General features: G+C 37.7%; 1 protein-coding gene across 1 annotated transcript in view; it reads left to right on the forward strand.

Annotated features, from left to right (window-relative positions):
* Positions 1-689: 689 nt before the first annotated feature.
* The window catches only part of muc5e (mucin 5e), a 30,724-nt gene continuing 11,411 nt past the window's right edge, over positions 690-20,002 (forward strand). Inside the window, exons 1-40 of the mRNA XM_086268881.1 lie at positions 690-738; positions 1,016-1,060; positions 1,210-1,435; positions 1,946-2,075; positions 2,180-2,243; positions 3,906-3,988; positions 4,174-4,369; positions 4,546-4,671; positions 4,767-4,887; positions 5,008-5,143; positions 5,232-5,309; positions 5,399-5,468; positions 5,571-5,708; positions 6,201-6,350; positions 6,501-6,595; positions 6,826-6,958; positions 7,099-7,342; positions 7,476-7,516; positions 7,639-7,727; positions 7,876-8,030; positions 8,105-8,243; positions 8,544-8,648; positions 8,896-9,090; positions 9,276-9,348; positions 9,455-9,624; positions 10,419-10,575; positions 10,874-10,978; positions 11,062-11,203; positions 11,328-11,356; positions 11,935-13,077; positions 13,168-13,242; positions 13,405-13,611; positions 13,742-13,983; positions 14,091-14,277; positions 14,355-14,577; positions 14,775-14,947; positions 15,096-15,165; positions 15,735-15,844; positions 15,950-15,981; positions 16,124-16,277. Coding sequence (XP_086125007.1) covers positions 690-738; positions 1,016-1,060; positions 1,210-1,435; positions 1,946-2,075; positions 2,180-2,243; positions 3,906-3,988; positions 4,174-4,369; positions 4,546-4,671; positions 4,767-4,887; positions 5,008-5,143; positions 5,232-5,309; positions 5,399-5,468; positions 5,571-5,708; positions 6,201-6,350; positions 6,501-6,595; positions 6,826-6,958; positions 7,099-7,342; positions 7,476-7,516; positions 7,639-7,727; positions 7,876-8,030; positions 8,105-8,243; positions 8,544-8,648; positions 8,896-9,090; positions 9,276-9,348; positions 9,455-9,624; positions 10,419-10,575; positions 10,874-10,978; positions 11,062-11,203; positions 11,328-11,356; positions 11,935-13,077; positions 13,168-13,242; positions 13,405-13,611; positions 13,742-13,983; positions 14,091-14,277; positions 14,355-14,577; positions 14,775-14,947; positions 15,096-15,165; positions 15,735-15,844; positions 15,950-15,981; positions 16,124-16,277 — 6,100 coding nt within the window. The remainder of the gene's footprint in view (positions 739-1,015; positions 1,061-1,209; positions 1,436-1,945; positions 2,076-2,179; positions 2,244-3,905; positions 3,989-4,173; positions 4,370-4,545; positions 4,672-4,766; positions 4,888-5,007; positions 5,144-5,231; positions 5,310-5,398; positions 5,469-5,570; positions 5,709-6,200; positions 6,351-6,500; positions 6,596-6,825; positions 6,959-7,098; positions 7,343-7,475; positions 7,517-7,638; positions 7,728-7,875; positions 8,031-8,104; positions 8,244-8,543; positions 8,649-8,895; positions 9,091-9,275; positions 9,349-9,454; positions 9,625-10,418; positions 10,576-10,873; positions 10,979-11,061; positions 11,204-11,327; positions 11,357-11,934; positions 13,078-13,167; positions 13,243-13,404; positions 13,612-13,741; positions 13,984-14,090; positions 14,278-14,354; positions 14,578-14,774; positions 14,948-15,095; positions 15,166-15,734; positions 15,845-15,949; positions 15,982-16,123; positions 16,278-20,002) is intronic.

Consider the following 20,002-nt stretch of genomic DNA (forward strand, 5'->3'; position numbering starts at 1 on the left):
ACTTTTCATTCTATTCTGTTTGTCGTGTATTGACCTTCAACACTGGTGAAGTTTGCCAAAAGTAGGCATCACTCTTTGTACATAATGCAATACTTAATATCTCACCTATTAAGGATGGAGTTGACATATTGCTATTATTTAAGAAAGTACCTTATTTTTTGCTGAAGGAATGAATCATGACAAAATTACCGGTTTCCAGTTTAGGAAATGTAAAAAAAAAACCCACGGATTTGTGCACTTCTAATTTGTGGCACCTGCTCAACAAGGAAACACAAGATCTAAAGTCTTAAGTTTCTGCTTTTTAGCTTGTTTGTGAACCAATTCCTTTTTGGGTTCCTTTGCCAAATTCTTTGATACGCAACACTAGCAATTTCCCACAGGAATATATATCAGTACAGGGAATTGTTGAATTCTTGATGTAACCTTATATTATAGAATAATGGCATGCTTTAAATGAGCTGTTTTTTCAGCATTGTGTATTAATTTCCTTGTTATCACATAATGACCATATTTTCTTTGAAATTTTTAGTTTCCTGGTAAAGAAGCAGGTGTGTGCATGTTAGTTCACACATCCCTGTGGTGGTGGTGATTCATGCAGTGTGTGTGTATGTATGGTCGTTGCATATATAAGGGACGGAGTGGGGTGGTTGGGCACATCCTCCTGGTTGCACTTGCACAGAAAGAAGAAAATGACCCCTCAGCAACGGATGCTGTCTGTCTGTTTTTTACTGGTCTCAGGTACCATGCATTTATTTATATATTTTGAATATTAATTAATTATTTTAAGCAGAATAAGTAACAAATCAAAGCAGTGTAAATATTTGTTATATATTGATTTCATGCATTACTATGGTTTTCCTTCTTATCTTAGAAAAACATTAGAGAAAAAATGTTGATGTATACTGTCCTGTCTACAGTATGATGCACTGTATTTTCATATTTACAAGGAGTTTTCCTTGTAATTGAATGTTGTTGTTAAAGTGTTATTACATTGTCTTTTTTCCTTACCTCTCAGTTTTTGGGACCGGTGGATCAGTGACAACAAAAGAAACTCAGAAATGTGAGTATAAGTCAGTGTCGTCGCTTGATAACTTAATTTTAGAGAGTCAATCCTTTTTACAGTAATTACACAGTCTTCATTACTTTACTTGGTCCCTTGTCCATCTCTGAACGATAAATTTGTAAGCAACTTAACTTTGCCATGATCAGTTACTTGCAGGACGTATGGCAGTGGAGTCGTCCAGCCCTTCAAAGGCCTGGGTTACTACGTGAGGTCCAATTGCCCGTTCACTCTCACCCGCTTCACCCACAATCGTGTGGAATACGACATAACCATACGGCGAGGAGACAGCGGGCTGCTGGTTCAAGTCGAGATCACAATGAACAAAGTCCGGACTGTTCTGCAGAATGGAAGCATCCTGGTGGAGAAGAAAAGGTTTGTCCTCAAATATGGATCCACTAAGTTAGTGCTTCATTTGAAGAAAACTGCTTGACTTTGAAACCTAATACCATTTGCACGAGACACAATCTGATCCTTGTTTCTTAACATCTGATCTTAAATTACTCATTTTTTGGCTCCAGAACACCAGTTAGCGTAAGCATGTGAGGCACCAGCAAAGTGTTTTGTCCAAAGACACTTTAGTTCATTAACTCAAATGTCACTCATACTCAACCACCTAACCATGCTCGCAGGTATTTCAGCACTTCTACCATCAGTGCTAGTTCATTATTAGCGCTGGCCCTGGGACACTGTGCATTATTAAGTGTTTGTCTTTGTGGTTGAGTTTAATGAAAAAACACACGATATTCTATTCGCTAGATACTCTCACTCTCTGCAAAGGCTGTTTTGTATTATTATTTCCTGTTTTTCACTTATTTTCCAAAACTGAAGAAGTGAGACCTCCGATCATTTCTGAGCAGGTGTCCCTTGTGTATTTTCTTACAGTGTCTCCCTTCCATACGATCACACCTACCAGCATATTTTTCAGTACGGCATCTACACTAGACTGAGGAGCTCATTGCTTCCACTTTCTGTCACCTGGCATAGTGTACCTGGAGGAATAGACAGTTTGTGGGTAAGAGGATACATAATGTATGAAAGCCTAAACTAAGTCAAATGTACAGAATCTATAAATCCCTAAGAAGAATTCCTGAAGCTTCTATGTGATTTGCTGTTCAGGTGGAGCTGCAGCAAGAACTGAGCACTGACATGACTGGACTGTGTGGAAAACACAACGTAACAAGTATGTCACCTACAGCACAAATAAACTAACAACTAATAGCTGTAGTATAAGTCTAATAACATAAGCAACAGCACAATATTGTACACAAGTGAAGAAAAGGCTGGTTTTAAAGCTTTACATACTACTGAATCTTCCCTTTTAAGAGTTTTTAATGATTTGTCTTTAGCAACTGACTCAGGTGACTGTGGTTTATTATCGTGCTTTTAGATTTAACGGCTGGTTTTGATACAGTGGATCATAAATGTTAATTTCCCGTTTGGAGCAGTGTTATGAGTGCTGTACTGCAGTGGTTCAGATCCTATTTGGCAAAGCGAACTTTCTCTTTGAAACTTGGGGAGTTTGTGTCCTCTGCTGCTTCTCTTCAATGTGGGATACCACAGGGGTCAGTTTTAGGCCTCCTTCTTTTCTCCCTATATCTCCTACCCCTTGGCTCTATTTTCAGGAAACATGGGATTTCTTTCCACTGTTATGCCGATGACTCGCAGATTTATTTCCCTCCTAAAAAGATAAATGGTTTCTCCGTAGACCCTTTGCTTAAATGTCTTGATGAAATAAGGGCCTGGATGGCTTTGAACTTTTTGCATTTTATTGAGCATAAAACAGTAGTGATGGTTTTTTTGTGGCACTTCTGAGACCACTAAACGGATCTTGGTTCCCTGGCACAGTATGTTAAACCAATCATCACTAATCCGGGAGTTAAAATGAAGGCAGATCTTAAACTTGAAAGCCAGGTCAGAGCTGTGTAAGATCTATCTAGCTTTTGTCCTTTGAGGCAATTAGTCAAAACAAAGCCCATCTTAATAAAGCTACGCTTCTTAAAACATATTTATTTGCTGAAGCCTTTGGCACTCTTTTAAGAGGTTGACTCAATTTATTTTAACATGTTTGATTTCATTTATTTATTTATTTATTTATTTATTTATTTATTTATTTATTTATGTATTTCTTTGTTTGTTTGTGTGTTTGTTTATGCTATTTGTATATGTACAGATCTTTGTGAACCCTGGTTTTATGTTAAAGTGCTTTATAAATAAAGCTGGTATGGTAATGTTGGTGGTAGCAGAAATAATTGAAATAGCGGTTAATATAGGCCTTAATTCAATAGTAATTATAATTAATATATAGTATCGGTTATGCTAGATGTAAATAAGAGGAAAATTAGGACAGTTTTACATACATTATACAACCTCGTCTCTGGTTTCCTGGTATGGACTTTTAAGCATAGTCCAGACATATTCAGTCGGATTGAGGTTGAGTCTTTGGGAAGGCCATTTCAAAAGAAGAAAAAGAAGAAAACTTCTAAAAGTGAAATACTTTCTCATTCTTGCTTTAAGTAGTTTTCAGTTGCTCAACTTTGGGCCTTTGTTGCCATATGCACTTGTTTGTTCAGTGTTCTGGGCTCTAGTCTGGCCAGCACTCTGGCTGTTTCAGTCTGCAGCAATGTTGTAATTGGTACAGAAAGTAATTTGGTATTAATTTACTGACATGCACAAGACCCTACCTAACTGCTGTCATCCGTTTCTTCCAGCACAGTATGTTGCTCTAAAAATTCTATGTATCATACTTTCATGAAAAAAGATAAATACAATCTCTAGGAATATAAAACATTTGTTTTTGCATATTTTGTTCAAAGTTGAATGCACATTTTATTTGTGAAAACAGGCAACAAGCAGCAGCTGATAACAGAGAGCAAGCTTACCCAGGAAACGTGTCAAACGCGAGATCCTGTCTTTGTCACTAACCAAGTAAGCTGATGTTACAATAGTTTTTTTTTCAATCATTTTCATAGTTTAAATCCACTTTTCTTTATTCGTTTGTTTTTGTTTTCATGTTTTCAGGAATCGATCAGTTATATAATCATATTGTATAAATGTTGCCGTACAAAAGATGTTAGTCTAAAATGTTAATGTTCCTCCAATGATATTTGCAGGTATGCAGAGAGTTCTTTTCTTACACTATGGAGTGTCTGCAAGTTAAAACACCATTTTATATCCAACTCTGTGAAGAGAACATTTACAGCTTTGAAAACAGCAAATACGTTCGCTGTGCTTTCTTCAAAGAGATTGCCCTGCACTGTGGAAACAAAAGCTATGTGTGGCAGAAATGGAGAGCTATAACCAAATGTGGTAGGTGATCATTTATCATCATTCTTAAAGTCTTAAAGAGGGTTAAAAGCTTCATAATAGTAGTCGCAAAGTTGTTTGTTTATGGATTTTTAAGCTTTTACGGATAAAGGATGAATTCTAACTGACATTTCATTTAGTTTCATGATGGATTTACCTTTCTGTTTTTATGAATGCAGCTGAGCCGACGTGTCCTGGAGACCTGGTTTATAAAGAAGAGGGTAATGCATTTATTCCCAGCTGCTCCAACCCTAACCCCAGCTTTTCCAGCCAGGCTATCACCAGCACTTGTGTCTGTCCAAAGGGTGAATACTATGAACTGTATTTTGTTTTTTGCCTTGGTAAGTCACATGAAACTAATCAGAACTCATCATCAAAAATTTACTGAATTATATTGTAGGTAAGGTGCTTGATGATCACGCAGAAGACTTCCGCTGCGTGAGTGTGCCTAGCTGCCCCTGTGTCTTCTCTGGTAGGACTTACTTAACTGGAGACAGACGTAACACTAAGTGTCAGGCATGGTAAGTGGCCAAAAAATAAAATAAAATGATACTGGAATTTTAATACATAAAAACCCTTAACTTTAGAATCATAAAAGTGTTTAGAAGTTTTTAAAACACATTTTAAACTTTTGTCCTTAGTATATGTGATGGTGGAGGATGGAATTGCTCAGAGAATTCCTGCCTAGGCAGATGTGACATTGAAGGGCAATTTGTAACAACATTCGATGGCAAAAAATATGTTGTTCCTGGTAAATGCACATATGTGGCCTCACAGGTAAACACACAGCCTACAGCACAAATATGTGACATTAGGACGACTGTGCATGATTGTGATGCTATGTTGTTTTCATGACCACATGCAGGGCTTAAACTGGACAATAAATGTTGGATTTTCTGGGAAGGATGCATCTATACAAACAGTCGTTCTCCAGATTTTCCAGGTATATATCCCACACACTATACAAACTATCAAATCAATTAATAGTGAGGAAAAATGAGCCTGATTATGCACATCATTTGGAATTTGCAGGAAATGTACACATTCACACGCAGCATGGTTAAATTTGAAGACCAAGAAATTACTGAACTTCATCAGTCTGGTAGGTAAAAGAATGCTAGTTAGTCTGCTAGCCTCATAATATATACTGAATGGTTTCGATACATAAACACCAAATCTCTTACTAATTTCTCTCACTTTTTAGATCATGCCCTGGTTTTCTGGCAGTCCTCTATGTATGTTGAAGTCCATACATCCTTTGGTATGAAGATCCAAGTCCAGGTGTCTCCTGAAATCCAACTTTACATTACACCACCAGGAAAACACACAGGCACGATTTCAGGTTAGTACATTAGTCTACAAATACACACTAAACCTGGAATTACTTTTATCATGATTTATTTTATGAACTGTCAAATTATTGGTAAAACAGAAAAATGTTCTAGTTCAAACTTTAAACTTTATGTGATTTTTGTAGCTTAACAAGCATTTTATTCTGTCTTGAAACAACCAAGCCTTCTGCTCAGTTCTTCCAATTTGTGTAAAGATTTCACAGCAGAAATTTTGACATACAGAATACTTTTTAATTCTCAGTCACAAAAGTAAAGAAAATGCTATTTTCACTTAAATTCTCAAGCCGTACCACAAAAACCCAAATATAACAGAATTCTAGAAATGGCACTTAAATTACAAGTTGTTAAATATGTGCAGTTTTCACAGCAAACATTATAAATGTTCAAATTTTCTACCATAAAAATGTATTTATGCAAACTGGAGGCTGCCAAGCAGGAAATGTTCAAAAAATCTGAGACAAAATAATAACTCTGTCTTTCAGGTCTCTGTGGCAACAACAACAAGGACACCACAGATGACTTCACCAGCAGCAGCGGGATCATCGAGAACTCACCTGAACCTTTTGCGCTGTCCTGGAGCGTGGGCCGTTGTACACCGAACATACCGCCAACCTGCATTAATACCGACAACGGTATCAATCAGTCATATAAAGTAGACTGTCCTATAAATTCACAGATGAGAAGATGCTTTTATATTTTGTCTTTAACACACAGAAAACTGTTTTATACTAAATTGTTTTGCAAAATCATTACTTATTTTAGCATTTGATGTATTTCTGCAGAAATATTTGCTGATGAAAAGTGTTCGGTCTTGAACAACCCAGCTGGGATATTTGCAAAGTGCCATGGCTACATCCCAACTGATCAGTTCCATACGGTAAGATTGTTTTACTACTCAACCAAATCTGAAGAAACTGCTGAAGCTAACTCGTGCTGACATATTGATTTATAACTTTATAACAAGTTGAAAACTTAAACCTGCATTATGCATATAAAATTAAACCAGTTTAAGGCGAACATGTTGATCATACAGATGCATACATTTTTGTTTGACTCATTACCCCGGTGCATATATTTCTACTCCACTCTTCGACTATATTTTTACAGGCTTGCATCCTAAGAACTTGTAACTGTGGTACCAATTTGGTCCAGTGCTTGTGTGTTGCTCTGGGCAACTATGCCAAAGCATGTGCCAGTCTTGGAGTTGAACTTGGTGACTGGAGGAAGGCTACCAACTGCTGTAAGCATTTAAAAATGCAAATATGTTTTCCTTTTACTGCACACGACTTATAGTCTTATGTAGGCAGTTTCTGCCTTGTTTTTGCAGGATGCATTGTATAAGCAGATTATTAAATGTGAATCAAAATATTTTTGTCACAGCACTGACATGTGAAAAGAACCAAGAGTTCTCCTACAATGTGCGAGCTTGCAACCATACATGCCGCTCCCTGTCTGCTCCTGATCCTCGCTGTGGGCAGGAAGATGCTCCCGTGGAGGGCTGTGGCTGCCCAGAAGGAACCCACCTGAACCAAGGACAAATCTGTACACCAAAGACTGAATGTGTATGCCATCATCACGGCGGTATAACGCCACCAGGGCCTGTTGTTATCGATGGACGACAGTGGTGAGTTGATCATTAAAGATTTTTTTAAGGAATTTCAAATTGATCAAATACATTTTGTATTAGCATGAAACTGATGGTGTATGATAAATACAATGGTTCCAGTTTTATTAATCTTATGTTGTGTTTTCAAAAGCAACTGTAAGAATGGAGAACTGCAGTGCTCCAAGGACTGTGGTAAATATATTATATTTTTGTACTAGACATACATTGCTATATGAGCAAGAGTCACGGCAGTAAACATATTATTATATCAAACTTTCAGAAATATATTTAATACATGAATTTGTTCGCATCAGGCTGCAGGAATGGAAAGGTGTGCGTGCACTGCTCAGAATACCCAGTTAACACAGCTCAGAAAACTTGCGACAGTCTCAGCAAACCACTGGTATGTATATTTATAATTATTACCATTTGTATGTAAATGTGGCTTCATCTTTAGTTTTTTTTTTTTTTTTTTAAAGGGTGACTAGTTATTAGAATAAACACGTTTGCTCCTCACAAAGGTGTAATTTTCAGGTTGGTGTGATTTTCAGGTTGCCAGTGTGACTTGTGAGAGTGGCTGTTATTGTCCTCATGATCAATATGAAGATCACCATGGAAACTGTGTATCAAGGGACAACTGCACCTGTGTCTACAGTGGTAAAGTCTTCAGGGCAGGAGAGACTGTTAAAACCAACTGTAAAAAATGGTAACGCTACTTTACCGGTTCAGTCGCAAAGTTTTGTTTTTCTGTAAACTCAGTGTTATGACTTTATCTTGCAGTGTCTGTGGTCAGGGTCAGTGGGACTGCACAGATGAGCCGTGTCCCGGGACATGTCAAGTCTATGGAAATGGACATTATCAGACCTTTGACGCTAAATGGTATCGCTTTGGTGGTCACTGCCAGTATACACTTGTAGAGGTGAGAGCCAGAAAAATCACAAAACATGAATGTGTTCACATGCATGATATAAAATTTATATATAATGTAGATATGTAAATTCTATTTTTAAAGTTGCAGATTCATGATGTAGGAGATATAAGTCATACACTTTCACAAAGTCCAGGTCTCTCTCTCTCTCTCTCTCTCTCTCTCTATCTATTACAAAAACTGTAGCTGTTGACTTTCAGTCATGGTGGTAACCATTTGTTCATAACTACAACAAAATGCATGATTTTTGATATATAATAAGGAAGTTTTAACCATGCTTTTCGATTTCAGGATTACTGCAGAAGTCAAAACGGCACCTTTTCTCTCCGAGTGGAGAGTGTGCCCTGCTGTGATGAGGCACTCACCTGTTCACGCTCCATCATACTAGACTTACAGGTAAGTGGCTCTATCCCTAAATATTCCTTGACCTTTATTTGGTGGTCATGTTATACTAGTTTTTATTAGTGTATTTTTTGTCTTACTTGGAAATGATCAACCTCAGTCAAAGGATGGTTATTTACTCAAGTCGTTCATGAATCATGGAACATAACTTGCTGCAGAATTAATGGTGTGCATTATGAGGTAGCTGCCCATATACCAGTAAAATAATCCCTTATCTTGTTCTTCTATCTTGCTCTTCCAGAGCAAAGTCACCCTTATCCTGAATGACATGAGAGTGACCAAGCAAATCCAAAAAGGCTGGACTTTGCAGCAAGATCCACTTTACACAATACACACAGTGGGACTCTATATCATAATCTCAGTACCCAGCAAAGGTCTAACTCTAATATGGGACAAACACACCCGGATCACCGTAGAACTTCATCCAGACTGGAGGGTGAGTAATAAAAATGCTAAGAAGGATTTTAAACGTGACCATTCTTGTGTAGTAGAATACTGTTATCCTCACTATAAAGCTTGAAAAGGAGAGAAGTAGAATTCAAAAATGCAGAACTGAATTAATAACATATCCACTGTGTACTTTTTATACTCATTTTCTTTTTCAAACCGTCTCACCTGCAGAACAGAGTGTGTGGCCTCTGTGGGAATTTTGACTCCAATGAGCTGAATGACTTGCAGATAAGTGGCTCAGCAGGTAAACCAGTCAGTTTTTTCTCCTTTTTTGTTAGGGGTGGTGTCTTTGCAGTGACACCAACACTTTACCTGTGACACTCAAACTAAAAACAAAACTCTGTTCTTAGTGGTTTCTAGTCCAATGGCCTTTGGCAACAGCTGGAAGGCAGCAACTCCCCCTTGTACTGATGTGACCACTGAGATATTTCCATGTGAACGCAATTCCTACTGCTCGGCCTGGGCCCAGAGGCGCTGTATGATCCTTAAAGGAGGCACCTTCAAAGACTGTCACTTGAAAGTATGTTCTTCACATTGCACACAAGTTGCTTGTGCTTGCTTAAAAATAACTACTTTTTAAGCAGAGTCGCAAAGAGAGGATTGGGACTTTTATTTTGTATACGGTGAAAATTTGATACCAGTGTTGCTGTCAAAATGTATTAGATTACAGTTTCTCTTTTAAATTTAATAAGCATTGCAGCTAATTTGATTAAACTAAATAACATTTCTTGCTTTTACTTTCCTAACAAATATCTTTAAACTGGGCAAAAAAGGAGAAAAAACCCTCCTCCACAGCTTTTTGATAACAATTGTAATGCAAACATTATAATAATTTTTGAGTTCCTAGACTTAAAAGGCATTTCTAGGTGCAGCAAGGAAAACCACTTTGGTGCACATGGATATCCAGAAGCACTGCTTAGGGCAATGAATGAAACTAGTAGATGAAAGGGAGCACAAATTAAAAAAACAATGCTCAACATCAACAAACTGTGAACAAAAAGGAGCTTGTCGAGACCTTTAAGGCATCAACATCCAGCCTTTGATGGTGTTGCATTGAAATTTGTTCCAAAACATGCCCCTTAAAAAGGCATGTTATTATGCACATAAACTTTTCACGAGAATTTATAATATACTTTGTGGATAAAGGTTCTGAGCCACCCACACATTACAACAACCATGGAAAGCCACATGATGAAAGTTTTTGTGCTGATTTTAATGCCGGTAAAAGTTAAACATTACATCTGCATTTTTGTTGTGATTGAAGTACAACTTGCAGTCAGGTACTTCCCAACTCTGATGTTTACTGATCCTCAGGTGGATCCAGAGCCCTACTACCATGCCTGTGTGCAGGAATCCTGCTCTTGTGAGTTTGAAGGGAAATTCCTGGGTTTCTGCACAGCTGTGGCAGCTTATGCAGAGGCCTGCAGTGACCAGGACGTCTGCATAGATTGGAGGACACCTGATATGTGCCGTAAGTTTTAAGCTTTTTCCCCACATAAGGTGTGCATGTCGTCAGCCAATCATCAGTCCAGCTTATATAAATTCTTTTCTGTGCTTCAGTTCTTGCCAACACACACCCTGCATTGCTTAATGTTAAATTCAGTTTTATTTTATTGTATTTTAGTTATTGTCAATATACTCATGAGCGACAATAGATATGGCACTATCAAAGGATATGTACAACAATCTGCATGATGCGATCAATGTTTTTTGAAGGTTACAAAACACTGAATACAACAAAACATAAACTGTGAACATTTACATCTTAGCTGTCTACTGTGACTACTACAATGAAAAGGGCCAGTGTAGCTGGCATTATGAAGCCTGTGGTAGGATTCTGACCTGTGGCAAAGACTTCACTCAGAAGCTGGAAGGTAACCAATGTTTCTCAGTTATAGTCTAACATGTTAAAGTTCAGCTTGCACAAACAACTGAGTATATTTACTTTTTGGAAAAGGCTGCTACCCCAGATGTCCAAAGGAAAAGCCATACTATGATGAGAATACTGGTGATTGTACCACATTGAGGAACTGCTCTTGTTATTTTAATGACACGACTGTACGACCTGGACAAGTGGTGAAAATAAACTCTTTTGAATGGTAAGTTGACACATTCACAATATATATGGCATGCAAATATCTACATTTTCCATGCAATTGTCATGAAGTTGTGTTGTTAGTTACACTGACGGCTGGTTATTTCTTACTCTCCTATTTTATTCAGCTCCTGTGAAAATGGAACAATTAAATGCCGTAAGTATAAAAAATACATTCATGTGTGTACTATACGTGGCCGATAAAACAATTCATTTTCAATTCTAACTCACAACATATTGGTGCTTGTTCAGGACTCCTGACCAATCAGGGCTAAGAGATAGTAAAAGCATAGGGAGCAACATACCTTGGCTAGTTGTAGAAAAACATGTTATCCACATTTTGAAAAGAGAATTTGGATTTTCATCTTCAACTAGATTTGTCACCATTTCCTTGGTAACCATGAGTGACATTACATTACAAACCAGCAGAGAAAATTTGTCTCTATTTCAGACATTGTGCGACTACTATTTAAATCTATCAAATTATCTTCTATGCTGAAATACAAAGTAATACCCAGCATGTTCAAATGTGATGTGTATGGGATCAATTGTGTCTACATGTGAGGAGTTGGGAGTGATAATGGGTAAAAAACGTTAGTGAAGGCAAACATATGTAATGTAATGATAGAGAATACAAGGAAATATTATTGAAATTTATTATTATTTTTAAATAATATGTGCTTTTATGGATCCTTCTTTTAATAATTGCACTTATTATCAATTTTAATTCAACAGCACTTCCGCCCACAACTACCACCACACTAATAACATCTCTCAAAACAACTGCTTCAACTACAAGTGAAACAACTACTACTACTACTACACCAGTGATTACCACTACCACAGTCTCAACTACCCCTGAAACATGGTCGACACCCACTGCTACCTCTCTACTAACTTCATCTACTAGAAAAACATGGTCAACAATGCCCTCCACTTCTGCTGTATTAACAACTCCTGTGCCAACAACTACAGCTACTTCAACTACTACTGTAACATGGTCCCCCACCACCTCTGAACCAAACACTACGACTACTTCAAGTACCAGCGAAACATGGTTAATAACGCCCACTACTACATCTGCAGCAACTACTAAAACTACAACTGGAACCACAGGGTCCACCACCACTGCTACAACAATGGCGACTTTTACCAGTGATCCAGTGACCGGTAACAATCGGTCATTTGAATTTTACACCACTAAACCAACAACTACTTTACCTACCACCATTACCTCAATAGCCCCTACAGAAGCTAACACAACTACAGCTACTATCAGCACACTCTCCACATCACTGTCAACTTCTTCAACATCCACAACTCACTCGACACACCCTACAACAGTAACAGAGTCTATAACAGAGACTCCCACTGAATCTGCTAGTACAGTACTTTCAACCTCTTACCTACCTACAAGTACTTCATTCCTTAATGCTTCAACAACACGGGCCACAGAATCAGAGCCGACAAACACAGTTATATCAACATATGTCTCAACACCTCCACCATCGACAAAACATACGCAGCCAACAGTCACTACACTTCAGTCCACCAGCACCTTTGCAACCAATTCTACATCTGCTGTAACCTCAGGTCTGACAGCAATAAGCACAGAAGTTCCCACTGTATTTACTACAACCACCCAACCTACTACCTCCCACTCTGAATCAACAACATCTAAATCTACGTCGCCACTGATAACTAATACTGTGACAACGTCTGGACAAACAGAAATAACAGAAACAGGTGCTACAACAATGGGAAACCATAGCACTTCAGTAGGCACCACAACATTTTCATCTATTAATACAGAATCCACACCCGAAATTAATACAGGACCCCCAATCACAACAACACCACCTCAGAACAACTCCCAAGGTAAATGTTATGTATCTGTTTTGCACTGTTCATTCATCATCATAGCAGTCGTTTATGTGAGTAACCTAAACGATATTATATCTCTGGCAGTATTTCCCACAACATTTGGAACACTTCGGCCAACAAGCACGTTTGCAACCAATGCAACAACTACTGTAACGTCAGGTATGACTGCTACCAGCACAGAAGCTCCCACAATATTTACTATGTCTACAACCACCTAACTAACTACCAACTAGACATTTTCATTTATGATCATAGTAGTCATTCACGAGAATAACCTAATCAATGTTTCTGTATTTTTGTGTTCCCTGTTTTCTGCCACAGCACCAGTCTGTAGATGTGTAGACCTGAAGAGTAAAAAAAGCTGGATTTGTGGGGAGACATGGTCAGAGGACTGCTTTGATAAGCACTGTGTTGGTGGAAAGATAGAGTTGACCCCAGTGGTTTGCCCAAAGTCTACAGCTCTGCCCTGTCCCAGAGAACGGGCCGTAAAGGTCTCGGATGGATGCTGTGAAACATGGAAATGTGACTGTAAGTGACCATACCACTGACTGACTAACCCAGAATGTCATTATTAGAGTTGTGCAGCTGGCTCAGGTTGGCATTTTGACAGATTCTTATTTTTAGCTGAAATCCAAATTGTGTTTTTATCCATTCCCAGGTCACTGTGAGCTGTTTGGGGATCCCCACTATGTTTCTTTCCAAGGAATACCCTTTGATTTCTTGGATCAGTGCTCCTACGTCTTGGTGGAGGAGCAGTCACCACGTCATAATCTGACCATTGCTGTGGACAACTTTTATTGCGTGCCGGGCCTGCAAGGCTCCTGTGCCAAAGGACTCATTCTGAAATATCAAAACAATGTAGCTGCGCTCAACATCAACACACAATTGTTTGTAGTGCAGGTAGGATTTCATCATGCATCCATATTCAGTAATTATACAGCAGTTTGTAACTGAGAATACTCACTGGAAAGACAGCTAATTTTGATGATAATGTTATTATACTTTAGGCTACACTGAACAATGTGACAGTCCAACCACCATATGAGGAGAATGGTTTCAGATTTGAGACCACGGGGTACATGGTGTCAATTCATCTCCCAGAGATTCGTTCTTATGTCTCCCTCACTCCATCCTATACCCTGGTTGTGAACCTGGCCATGGAGCATTTCGTCAATAACACCCAGGGACAATGCGGTGAGTACTGGATGGAGTGCTAGAAGTGTGTTAGAAGTATAAGCTTATCAGAGCTCACTTATCAATTCTCCCTCCAGGTGTGTGTGGTGGAGCATCGTGTATTCGTAAAGGAGGGCAGATTGAGGATGACAGCTGCTGTGATAAGACGGCCTATGACTGGGTGTATCCAGATCCTCTGAAGCCTGCCTGTAATTCTGCACCAAGGGATGTACCCTGTCTTCCTGGGCCAACCTCAGTACCTCCTCCCCCACCTCCGCCTCCCTGCCCTCCAAACCCATTATGTGAACTTCTACTCCACCCGTAAGGTCCACACATGAATGTAGCCTACTAATCATGGATTTGTTGTGTTAAAACTGCTTCAAGTGTACTTCATGATAAATCTACATGTTATATACTGCTTTATTTTGATTATTAATTGTAATAGTGTGTGGCTCTCTGTCTCTTTGTGTATAATTTCAGCAAATATTCTTAAATTCACTTTGTTTCAATTTCTCCAGTGTCTTTGAAAACTGCAGCAACTACGTGGATCTAAACCTTAAAAAGAAGAACTGTGAGTTTGATTCATGCAGGAACCTAAATGGTTCTTGCTCATCTCTGGAGCAAGCTGCAGGAGAATGTAAAAGCTTTGGTTTCTGTATTGACTGGAGAGGACTGACTAATGGAACCTGTGGTATGCATCGTCTTTTTTTTGTCTTACAATTAACATGGCAAACCAGTAAAGCTAGAAATTAAGTGATTTATGAATAAATTTGCTTTCTTTGCAAGTTCTAATTTAAATTGATGTATTATTAACGTCAGTGTCCTTGATCGTGTTTCAGATGTGCCATGTCCAGAAGGATTGGTTTACAGAGAATGCAGCACAAAGTTGGATGACTTCTGCTATGGAGGGTTAGGAAACTTTACTTTTGGTGTGATGCAGATAAAAAGTTAATCAGCTTGGTCATATAAGACTGATCTCTTTGTGGTCTTCTCCAAGGCACATTAGGAAAGCCTCCTGGGAGGCTAGGTTTAGACTAGTTTTACCACTTGCATCAACTTCTGTGTCAAACTGGAATAACTTTTATGTCAAGGAGCCAAACAGCACTTTTTAAGAGTCCAGAGTGTAAATGCTTGAATGCACTGGGTTCTGAATGTGACCTCACTGTCTTGTTTGACAATCAGTGGAGTTTCGCACCATGAATTTAATCAACGTAAGATTTTCAAGGCTGAGTTTTACTATAATTTTCTGAGGAATCTCATTTAAGGGATACCTTATGAAATTTGGTGTGTCTGGCAGCTTCACGTCTGGTGCATTGAAACAATGTGTTTGTTGGCCATCCCATATCTGAAATTAGATATGTTTCGATTTTTATTGGGGAAGCTGTTTTCTGATTGCACCTTGTAATTTCCACATGTTTTTCCTTCATATACTATTCTGAAGATTTACACCATTTTCATGCTTTTCTCCGGCTTTTTAGCGTGCGCTATCCAGGAGCTTTGCTTGAAAAAAAAAGCACAGGTTGTTTCTGTCCCAGCAACCTGACCAGAGCAGGAAATCACTCAAACATCTGTTTGCCTGTTTGTTCCTGTAAGTTGTATAGCCTAAGATGATGACAATGACACCTAGACAATTTTTGTTTGAAGTCTTTTACAGGAAGATAAATAAAGGATTTTCTTTCTTTTTTCCCTAAAGATTGCAAAGGACCAAGTGGAGAACCTAAACTTGTAAGTAAAAGCTACAAATTTCCACAGGGATGCTGCTGTTATGTGACACATTCTGTAATCAACAGTTTAGCTCAAATAATTTAAGCGTATTAGTATTAGATCTGAGTGTAGATTTACAAATATTTCTGTATGTGTGTTTCAGCCTGGTGAAGTCTGGCAGTCCAACTGCAAACTGTGTAGATGTAACAACCAGACTATGACTGAAGAGTGCTTTCCACCACCTCCTAAGCCAGCTCCCCTCTGTGGCCCCAATGCAGTTTTGATAAACACTTCCTGCTGTGGTGATGCGATTTGTGGTAAGTAAAGGTGTTTCATATTTTCTAGTTCAGTTAATGATTGATTTTTTAAAGTTTTCAGTATCTTTTAGAATTATAGAATTTCTGTATTTTTTTTTTTTTTTTTTTGCGTAATGACATGTGCTTTAGTCAAATGTATTTGCAACAAAGTAAGGTAATGCGCTGTTCCTAAAATTGGTAATCACATTAGCCGTACTTATCAAATAAGTATGTTGGGTAACAATCTTTAATATGGCCCATGATTAAAGGTGCAATTCACTTGTAATTAATCAGATTTTCAATGTATTTAAAATAAATGACAATATATTTAAATAAAGTACAAATACTTAAAAGTAGGTAAAGTGGAACAAGAGGGTAACAAATCAGATTTTTACAGAAAAAAAATGATTGTATTATAAGTCAATTTAAGTACTTCATAAGTAATTTAAAGCACTGCATAATTTTTTGGTAATTTTGTAGAAAGACAAACAATATTTTCCAATATTACCTGGTAAGTAAACTTACTTTTCAGGGGTTGGGTATATTATGAACTTAACATTGTCTAACCTCCAGGTATTTTCCTTTCCTGTACACTCAATTTGGAAGTTATATTTGAAGTACACTGCAAATGATAGCAAATCAGCACTGCTCAGTGTTAGTCATTGTTAATCTTCAACACTGACTAGCTTCCTGTTAGAAATATAACACTGTCAAAAGTGTTAATTTAACACTCAAAAGAGTGGACACATATAGACACTTTCTAGTGTCAATTTAACACTGGAGATTTTGCAGTGTATGATTGCAAACCTCCCCACAAAACAAACAATTAATTATTATATTCCATAACTATAAGGTCAAACAGGACTGCAAATTTTGATTTTTTTCATAAATTGCCATTTTATTTAAATTATCTCCAAGCGAGGACAAAATGTCAGCACAATATTCAGCTTTTAATTAGTTGGAATTTGTTGCACAAAATGATGAAAATATGACAGTGAAAGGGAAAAATTTGCATAGACAAACTAACCCTGACTCTAGATACAGTCTAATCTCAACAAGTGTGATCTCTAGTTCTCAGCAATGATTACTCCAAACTAGAAGCCAAAGCTTCATTTTTACCAGTTTACCAGCAAAAAGTTTTAAAAAAAATAGGCATGGTAGAATGATTCCGCCAATACCAGTTTCCATACCTATCGCTATCATCATTCATTAAGAAGTAGTTCTGGAGTAGTTTTCACAAACTTTGTTGTTGGTAATGCTTCAAAAATATCATATATACGAGATAAGAGATTCCTGCTGATATCTTGGCATACATGTTCATACTTCCAAATCTCAACTGGCAATTATGTGATAATTCATCGCAGAAGAGCAAGTAACAAATACACAAATACATGTAGAACAACACCTTATATCTATTAGCAGGTATATTTTAGTTGTGTGAAGCTGCATCTTTGATGTTGTTAGTGACCCAGAATATATTTGAAGAGTCAGTTACTTGTTGTCGTTTTTTTAATTTGTTTGTTTGGGTGATTTGTTTAATAGATGGCTCCATATTGTAATGATTTATGCATTTGAATGTAAAAGGTTTGTAGTTCACATCCACAAATCTCATTTGGGCATCCAGCATAAACTCAAACGCAGCTACCTGCTGTGGTGACCCCTTGTATCGAGGGAGAAGCCTAAAGTGGCCTCTTCTTAATTAATTAATCATTTAGGAAACATTTTGACATGAAATATTAGGCACACACATTTATTGCAAATCACATTAACTAATGTTAGGTTAAACCTTAATAACACTTGTGTTTCATATCAAAATGTCTGCTGTTAAAAACATAGCAAAGTCAAACACACACACAAAAACGTGTCTTTTTTTTTCAGTTGACAAGACCTGCAGTTATAATGAGAAGATATACAAGGTATGCTGCATTGAATTTTATTGTAATGTCTCTTTGTACTAAATTGATTGAAATTGTTAATCATTGTCAACCATTGTCTGATTCTTCATTTTAAATTAAAAATGTTCTTTGTGCATGTAGGTGGGAGATCAGTGGACAGATCCTGCCCATCCCTGCAGGTCACTGAAGTGCAGTAAAGACGGCATTCAGACTGAGACCAAAGTCTGCTCCAATGAAAGCTGCTCTGAGGTAAAAATGTTCAAGTAAACTGTAAAATCTTAGATTGATTTTCTACAATAATAAGCTCATATCGGTGAAGCTTTACACAGTACTTACATTTATTTGCAGAGCTTTTCAAAGCTAAAGTGTTAGAATTTATTTATATTCAATATTTAAATGTCACATAATAACAATAGAAGAACACTGTCAGAACAAGCACTGTGAGAAAGAAAGACTTACCCTTAAAAGATGCTTAGAAACTACAATTAAATACTGTGTGAACAAGCGCAAGAATTAAAGTCTACAACTTGTGGGGCTTTTTCTCTAGGAGGACAGAATCTGGGATGACCAACACTGCTGCTTTACATGTAAGTCAGACCCTAAATCTAACATTTCACATAGAAATGAAAGCTATAATTTATTTATTTTAATTTCACACTCTTTACATTGTTCCACCTCTACTTTGTTACTTCAAACTTCAGGTAACCAGGGCTGTGCTGCTAGGATGTCCACCCTCAACATCACCGTAGATAACTGCACCACTGTCATGCAGATGCCTGTGTGTCAGGGGAAATGTGAATCTCAGCCAAGGTGAGATGAGCAATAGTGATGATGCAAATTAATGCATTTGAGGCCCTTGTTATTCACTTCATAATCACTAACCAAAGAAAAGTGCATCTAGATTCGTTGTATGAATTCTGTGCGAACTTTGGATATTTTTCTGAAATTTAGATTTTTTGTTTCTCTCTTCTATCCCACTTTCACCCACTCCCATTCTCCTCTGCAACAGGGTGGAGTTACATGGTGACCTGTTGGAGCAGCGCAACACATGCTGTCTGGACTGGATATCAGAGAGGAGGCCCGTGACTCTGCTTTGCTCTGACCTCAGTACGAGACAATACTACTACAAGCACATCACCAGCTGTGCTTGTAGATCTTCCGGCTCAAGCTGAAAAATAAAACTCATATGAAAGAAAGAATTATCCATTAGACTGTCACATGAAAACTAAATGTATTAAAATGTTGTTCCTTATATAAAGTAAATGCTGAATCAGTTTTATATCAAATAAAGTGAATGATTTGCTATTATGAAGGCATGTATTCTCTGTTTTCTTGAATGTAAAAACTCCATAATAAACTTCATCACGATTCCTACCCATTTGTCTCAGTGTATTTTTTAAAAATTATACAATACAATTTTATTTATATAGCACATTTAAAAACCAGAGGTATGCCAAAGTGCTTCACAGAATCAAATAAAAGCAATAAAAGATACAAATATATTGACAGGAGGGAGACATAACTAACCAAGAATACAGTAGGCACAAGCCAAAAGGCAATGAAATGAAATGAAATCATTATAAACATTAATCAGAGCAAAAAGATAAATTACAGCACACTTACAAATGCGAGCTCTAGGAAGCCGGGAAGGATAGGCTAAATAAATAACTTTTTAATTGAGATTTAAAAGATTTAGTTGAATCAGACGCGCAAATAGCTTGAGGGAGATTATTCCAGAGGTAGGGTGCAACAGAGGCTAATGCACAGTCACCTCTGGTCTTAAGCCGAGATCTAGGTCGCACCAGGAGCATTTGGCCTGCTGATCTAAGCTGAGGAGATCAGTAAGATAGC

Source organism: Aulonocara sp. 'chitande type north' Nkhata Bay, linkage group LG17 (assembly GCF_057382095.1).
Source record: "Aulonocara sp. 'chitande type north' Nkhata Bay isolate Kocher_YH1m ecotype deep benthic linkage group LG17, A_spYH_male_GT1.1, whole genome shotgun sequence".
NCBI classification, from domain to species: domain Eukaryota; kingdom Metazoa; phylum Chordata; class Actinopteri; order Cichliformes; family Cichlidae; genus Aulonocara; species Aulonocara sp. 'chitande type north' Nkhata Bay.